The sequence below is a fragment of the Alexandromys fortis genome, unplaced genomic scaffold, assembly GCF_014885135.2.
Source record: "Alexandromys fortis isolate MF-2015 unplaced genomic scaffold, M_Fortis_MF-2015_v1.1 scaffold_225, whole genome shotgun sequence".
Classification (NCBI taxonomy): domain Eukaryota; kingdom Metazoa; phylum Chordata; class Mammalia; order Rodentia; family Cricetidae; genus Alexandromys; species Alexandromys fortis.
This window is the reverse complement of record NW_026068119.1, coordinates 1,922,292-1,930,277: the sequence shown is the minus strand read 5'-3', so window position 1 is coordinate 1,930,277 and position 7,986 is coordinate 1,922,292. Positions and strand designations below refer to the sequence as shown.

At 36.3% G+C, this 7,986-nt stretch overlaps 1 protein-coding gene and 1 non-coding gene across 2 annotated transcripts; both read left to right on the top strand.

Annotated features, from left to right (window-relative positions):
* The first annotated feature begins 717 nt into the window (after window positions 1-717).
* Window positions 718-881, top strand: LOC126490279 (U1 spliceosomal RNA). The gene has a single exon (XR_007589140.1). It is a non-coding gene; the product is annotated as a U1 spliceosomal RNA (small nuclear RNA).
* Window positions 882-1,432: 551 nt separating this feature from the next.
* Rab39b (RAB39B, member RAS oncogene family) lies at window positions 1,433-7,986 on the top strand. Its single transcript, XM_050124962.1, has 2 exons — window positions 1,433-1,848; window positions 5,079-7,986. The coding sequence occupies exons 1-2, from the start codon at window positions 1,634-1,636 to the stop codon at window positions 5,503-5,505; spliced, it is 642 nt and encodes a 213-aa protein (XP_049980919.1). The 5' UTR covers window positions 1,433-1,633; the 3' UTR covers window positions 5,506-7,986.

The following is a 7,986-nucleotide window of genomic DNA, read 5'->3' as shown; positions in this document are numbered from 1 at the left end:
AAAGTTGTAATAATCAAAACACCATGGTATTTTCATAAACACAAATACATACAGCAATAGAACAAAAAATAGCTGAGAAGTAAATCCATGCATCTGAAGCCAAGTGATTTTGACAAAGATGGTAAGGACACACACTGAGAAAAAGGTTTTTCTTTTTCAATAAATAGTGCTGAAATATTAGATATTCAAATGCATAAAAATGAAACTAGTTTTCAATTTCTCACATTACAAGAATCAACTCAAAATGTATTGAATACTGACATGAAGTACTTGAAATTATTAATCTTGAAGAAAACACAGGGAAAATGCTTCAGAACACTGCAATGAACAATGTTCTTCTTTAAAGCCTCTAAAAGAACAGGAAACAAAAATAAAAACAGACAAATAAGTTATATAAAGTTAAAAAGTTTTCATAAAAAAAGAAACACTTGATAGAGTGCAAAAACAGACTACAGAACAGGAAAATATTAGCAATGCATACCTCTGAAAAAGAGTTGATATTCAAAATACAGGAGGGATTTCAAAAACTCAATATCAAAATAAAAAATTACTCAATTAAAACTAAGCATTAAATCTAAACAGATGTGTCTCAGAATGAATGCAAACGATCATTAAAGGAATATGAAAATTATTCAATATAATTAATCATAAAATGTAAATCATAATAGAATGTCACTTCAACAAGGGAGGAAGGACTATTATCAAAAAGATAAACAGATACTTATCTGGGAGAGGAGATACCATGATCACTAAGGTGGTCTACCCAGATGAGGCTTATCCATTGCACTCAGGATGTGCTGACTCTCTGCGATTTCCCCAAATGTGGGAAAACTCAACTGTATAATTTGTGGTAATGGGAGCACTGAGTTCATGCTCTCCATGGGGCTGAGGGAACAAGACTAAAAATAACAAGTGCCTGTGCAGATGTAGAGTAAAAGGGAACCCTTGCACACTGCTAGTTACAATATAAATTAGGAGCGCTATTAGGGAAAACAATATGGATAGTCTTTTAAGAATGAGTTGGAAATAGAAAGATGCCTATGATACTTTGCTATTTGCACAAAAGGTATCAGATTAAAAGTACATTTTTGTATGTTTTTTAAAGAAATAGCAATAAATGCACATGCATATGCATGAATATTTTCATGTTTGAGCATAGAAATATTTAGACGATTATTTAATTAAGGACTTTTGTGTTTTTATTTAACTTTAATGAAAATGAACTATATTTGCAATTTTAACGGCAGAGAAATATTTAAATTAGTAGGAGATGTTTATGTTTAATGTAATCAAGAAGGAAATACACTAGTCTCCTGTCCGTTTTTTCATGCGCTCCTCTTACAAATAGTGTGGTGGAGCTAGTGTCGCATCTACGCGAAGAATTACAGTAACCCGGTTTTTGGTGATGAGTCAGAGTGCGTGGTGCTGATGCTGCTGCCATTTCATCACCTTTGCGAGCACAGCATCCATCCTTCCGCTCCCATAGAGCCTGGGCCTACCTTACTTCGGGCTACTGGGCCAGTGATGTGCTCGCGGCCAAGCCAAATAAGGGCTGATCGGAGCTAAGGCCTTGGTGGGGCGCCCCCTTCCGCCTCCCCAGGCCCGGGCCGAAGAGTTCTGCCAGGCCACGGACATGGAGGCCATTTGGCTGTACCAGTTCCGGCTCATTGTCATCGGCGATTCCACGGTGGGCAAGTCCTGCCTGATCCGCCGCTTCACCGAGGGCCGCTTTGCTCAGGTTTCAGACCCCACCGTGGGGGTAGATTTTTTTTCCCGCTTGGTGGAGATCGAGCCAGGAAAACGCATCAAGCTCCAGATCTGGGATACAGCGGGTCAAGAAAGGTTCAGGTGGGAGTGCTGCACGGGCCCGCGCGAGCAGTTGGGGGAAGGGGGCAGGGGGGTGTCTTTGGTGCTCATCAAGGAGAAAGGATTTCCTTGGTTCTTTTCGTGATGTCGCCGAGGTGACAAGCAAGGTTCCTGGGGCTTCTGCTCAAGCTCACTTTGAGCTTGCTAGGAGTTCAGTGCAGGAAAAGAAGCACCCAAGCAGTGGAAGGCCATTCATTATTAACACATTGTTTACACCACAACTCCATCAACCTGCTTTTTGGTAGCTAATGAATCATCTGGAATTGACTACTATATAATTCATCAAAATCAGAGCCCATGTTCCATAGTTTATAACAGTATTTTCAAGTCATCTTAATATGACTGGAAGCTGTAAGTAGGTAACTAGGTAGGTATGTAGGTAAGTAGATAAACTAGATAGATTAGATATATATTGACGTCTTTTTATATCTCTATTTATATTTGGAAGGGAGAGAGAGAGAGAGAGAGAGAGAGAGAGAGAGAGAGAGAGAGAGAGAGAGTCCTAATAAAGGAATTAGAGACTGATCAATTGATTCTCTCTTGGAACCACCATACATTCAATTTCCAGAGAGTGAAACTGTTTCTGAGAAAATAGTGTGAGGTTACTCACATAAGAGAATGCCATATAATATAATATAATATAATATAATATAATATAATAATATACAGAGCCCCTGACCTTTTGAGAACTTCAGTACTACTATAGTTGGAAGGAATACATACAGAGGCAACACACAAAAGAGCGTTTTGTTGTTTGTATTTATATGCCACTCCCTACTGTACCACTGGATACTTATTGGGCAATCAGTGAGTATGGTTATTTTTCTCTCACAATTCTTTGTTCTTCCTTTTAGTTTGTATTTGTGATTTTATGTATGGATACAGAGTTGAGAAGTTTAACTGGAGAAGGTGAAGCCCAAACAGAGATAGAAAATGCCCAGAGATGAGAAACAGCATGAATAAAAACAAAACTGACAGAAAACAAACTACATAAAAAGTTTGCAGAGAACAGTTTAAACTAAAGTAAGGTAGAGCAGCAGGAACCAGAGCAAAAGGATTCTATACCCCTATATTTATATCATTTACTCATTCTCTGCTGAACATTAGTTGAGCATAGAAGGTACCAGTTAGGTCACTGAAGCAGGATACAGGTAATAAATACTTACAAACTTAAGTTGCCTCTAACTTCTCACTTGTACAAAGCTTTGGCAAATACTTTATACAAGTTCTCATAAATAAAGAAAAGTATCTTGTATATGTTTACTGGGGTCTTTGTTTGAACAGCTTGTTTATATTTATTACTCATTATGTATTATGCAGTATTGATTTTAGGACTTCTTTATATACTAAAAATAATAACCCCAACACCAACAGTGGTGGCACATGTTTATAATTTCAGCCCCCTGAATGCTGAAGCAAGAGGATGATGAGTAGTTGAAGGCCAGCCTGGACTTCTGTCTAATAAAAATATTAACCATTTTATGTCATTTATGTTGTAAGATATTTCCCCAGTTTGTCATTTATTTTTTCATGTTATGATTTTTTTTATTCAGGGAAGAGGTCTAGTTCTGTGTGCTTTATGTTATGCTTAAAACATTTTGATCCTTTCTGTGCTAAATACAAATTACTAATGCATAAATATATTCTAGGGCTTTGACTGATTGCTCATTGATTTCTCAAAGCAACATTTTCACAAATTAGAACTTTTTCTGACATAACTATCTTTCTGAATGAATCTTCAAACATAAAGAAATTAGGAATATTTTAATTCCCCCGGGGTTAATCTCGCTGGTTCTGGAGACTTGAACTCATTTGTAAGGCCTACCCATACCATCTTTTTCTTGGACTGCAATTCCCTAGATATTTCTCCATTAACATTGGCCATTTTTTCATAAATTTTCAGCCATAGAGCTCTTCATTATTTATCATACCCATCTTAGAAGACAGAAATCCTAAATATAGACATATATTTCAAAAATGACAATAGTCTAAAACAAGTGATTGTAGAGGCAAATTGTTCTACATCTTTTCATAATCTCCTACATTCTTAAGCAAAATACAATAATATATATTAATAATATATATTTATAATGAGGGTCATCAACTCAAGAAATTAAAATATGTGATGTTTCTTCTGTTTGAGAATTACCATAAATATACAAGTAGGCTTTAGAAATAACCTAATTACATGATTCAAATTAAATAATATTACTTGATGGGAATGCTTTGACTATTTTGGCAGATTCTCCCAGCTAGTACTTCCTCAACCAACCTCTCTGAATTTTGTCAATGTGTAGTGATGTTAGGCATTTTTCTCCAGAACAATTTTTAATATTTATTATTTTATTTTATGTGTATGGGTGATTTGGCTACATAGATGTCTGTGAATCATGTGAGTGCCTGGTGGCCATAGAGGCCAGAAGAGGATGTCAGATCACCTGGAACTGGTGTTAAAGACAGTTCTGAGCTGCCATGTGGGTGATGGAAATCAAGTTCTAGTCCTTTGGAAGAGCAGTCAATGCTCATAACTACTGAGCCATCTCTCTAGCCATGGCCCAGAACATTTTACCATCCATATTTTTTCATTCCCACATGGCTTGGGAAATAAAACAAGATTGTTTTTTCTCTTCATAGAAGTTATTGGTGATATCTGATAGAAAAAAATAGCAATAATGAAAACAAAGAAATGGAGTTATGGTAAATAGAAAAATGAAATATCTTGCAAGATATTTTTCTTGGTTCATCAATTATATTTATAATCTCTATTCATTATAGTAAAATCATCTTATTCTTGAAAATTCTTTTAAACTACTAACACTTTCCCCATCAAAAAAACACTTTAATGCCCATTATTTCATTTTGCTTTATGATTACTCTATAACTCAGATGCCTTATTTTGCAAATTATGTTTTAGTTATTCAGATTTGGAAGCAGGGGAAATAATTGTGGTGAAAAATAGAACTCAGTCATTTCCTAGGGGTTCTTTCAATGTCTGGATCAAGGGAAAACACCTGAAAGTTCATGAGCATTCATTTCTAGGAAGGGTTATCTTAACATTTTACCCAATTGAAAATTTATCGTTATTGTTATAAAATGGCATTTATATTTACTAAAAGACTGTCAGTAACCAGGAACACTAGCATACACTGAGTTCATTGGAGTGAAGGAGTTTGGGCACGAACTTTATTCTTTACTTCTTTCTTGTGTTTTAGATCCATCACTCGCGCCTACTACAGGAATTCAGTAGGTGGTCTACTCTTATTTGACATTACCAACCGCAGGTCCTTCCAGAATGTCCATGAGTGGTTAGAAGAGACCAAAGTACACGTTCAGCCCTACCAAATTGTATTTGTTCTGGTGGGTCACAAGTGTGACCTGGATACACAGAGGCAAGTGACTCGCCACGAGGCCGAGAAACTGGCTGCTGCATACGGCATGAAGTACATTGAGACGTCAGCCCGAGATGCCATTAATGTGGAGAAAGCCTTCACAGACCTGACAAGAGACATATATGAGCTGGTTAAAAGAGGGGAGATTACAATCCAGGAGGGTTGGGAAGGGGTGAAGAGTGGATTTGTACCAAATGTGGTTCACTCTTCGGAAGAAGTTATCAAATCAGAGAGGAGATGTTTGTGCTAGTCAACCCTTATATTTTCAAAAAATACTCTCCCATTTGAACTTAAAAGTTACCGAAATAAATAGAATCCTTATGTGACTGAAGAGAACTCAATCTTTGAATAACAAATGAGCCTTCTTCCTAGGGGTGGAGCTCTGACAGGTTCATGTGTGGGTAGATAGGGAGTCCAGGTGCTGTGATTGAGGGACTAAATTGCTGACATGGGCTAGATTAGACATTGTTTTATGGCCCAGGCTTGGCAATGATTGCTCTGTGTGCCCTTTGTGAACCACATATTAAGGGTCTGGGGTTTTGGAAGTTAGGTTCCAGGAAAACATATCTACAGAGAGAAAAACTGTTCCTTGGTATTTTAACTTTGCAGATGTGGTGACCATAAAGAAACATGTAGAAGGAAATCAAGTATCAAATTGAGGACAATTAGAATAACTGAAAGAAGAGTATGGTATCAATTTATTCAATGATAATACCATGCCAGATGTGTCCTGGGTTTGATACAAACACATTAATTCACTTTTAACAGTTCAACTGTAAAATGAAAGGCCCATATGAATTATCTATTCAGTAAGGCCCTTACAAGGTTGAGCAGTCTAGTAAAAATGATGTGATTATGAAAAGGGAAGTCATTCACACCTTGCTATTAATCACATTTGAGAAAGTGTACACTCTCAAGATAGAGTTACGAACTGTGTGAAAGAAACTGTCCCGTGTAAAATGACCATGTATGTCCTCTAACCATACCTGGACTTTCACTGCATCAGCGAACTACAATCTGAAAGGAAGCATACTGTCTGCTTCTTTAGGCACTGACAGTGACAACACAGAGATTGTCTACAAAGAACCCTGAGTCAAGTCCTTGATCATTGGTTCTGTACTGAATATTTGCTCAACATGTGGCCCTGGAACCCTTAAAAATCCTGCATATTGATTTACTTCACCTATTTGATCACCGTAATAGTCCTGTGAGATTTTTATTTACCCCATTTTACAGAATAAGAAAGCAAAAACCAAGTCTACCTGATTCCTAACTTTTTTCACTGGATCATAATGCTGTTACATGAATAAATAATTAGTTAGCTTTGGAAGTCATGTGATTATAAATTAATGTTCTCTACATGATAGGATATGTTTTCCTTATTGTTTTACAGCTCAACTATAATCCTGCAGGAATCTAGGAATGAATCAAAGGTAAAGCCCATTCAGGTATTATTGACAAGAGGGCATTAAATAAGGGATTAACTGCACATCTGAAAACACATTAAAACTGTGTGGGCTAAGTGTTCTTCTCACAAACTAAACATTTTATTGAAAGGAACCAAATACAACAATGGGGAGTGGGATGCGGATAAAGTACTCATCCCACAATAACCTTGGCCACCTGTCTGCTATGTACCTACACTGGGTTCCTGTCTACCCGAGAGAGTCAGCTCTTAATTCTCAGGTGAACAGACAGCTAACCACATCAGCAAATTAGAATGGCTGACATGAAAATTTAATTATCTTCTTGAAAAGAAGTGATGCTTTAAATTACTTTTTGGATTGTAGCCAGTTCAGCTAGGCAAAAGCCATACTTTTCACAGTAAGAAAACTATTCTGATTAGAGTCAAGTTTCTCATATCCGTTGTGGTAGAAAGATCGGCAAACTGTTTTTGCAATATCCTATTCAAGTTCAGTATGAATATGTGTGCATCAAAAAGTCTGGGAATTTGTTTCAGCTAAAATAAACCAAATAATACAAGAGCATATTGCCACCTTTGCTCCAATTTGGATAACCAAATCATCTTAGACCAATTCACATCATCAACTGCAGGTGAAGTGGTCATTTATTCTATATTCATTTCACACAGTTTAAATTGCCAGCTTCTTGGTTGTAGAAGGCAAGGCAAACAACATTTTTTGTGAGTTGACACAAAATTTCAACAATTATACTTGTGTCTAGATTGTTCCAAAGTTAGGATTATCCTGTGGATAAATGAGAGTTGACTATATTCTTGTCAACTTAGAAAAGGGTGTGGGGTGTAGAAATAAAACATGTCTACAGCTTTCTTGACAAAACTACATTAATATACTTTCCCATTCCTGACTTTTTTAAAATGCGGGTTTCAAAATACCCAACATAGATGCAACAGAGGTGGCTGAATTTAACTGCTTGAATAAATTCTAGAAAAATCTTAAAATCATTTTAGTAGAATTCAGTACTATTGTCACTGCAATAAATGGGTTTTAGAAAATAAGTGTGAAAAATCAGGTGTTCATAGAATACTGAGGATAAAGCTTTAGAAGCTATTTTCCTACATAGGTAAAGAAAAGATTAACTTGTAACAATGATCACAACTGCATGTTGGATTAGACTGTCTTATATACCAGAACAAAATGTACTGTATTCTTTGCCTCACTTTGTTGTGCACTGTAATGAAATGTGAAAAATTCTTTATTTAGATGTATGTGAATGAAAATGCTTGTATTTAGTAAAATGGTTGATTATG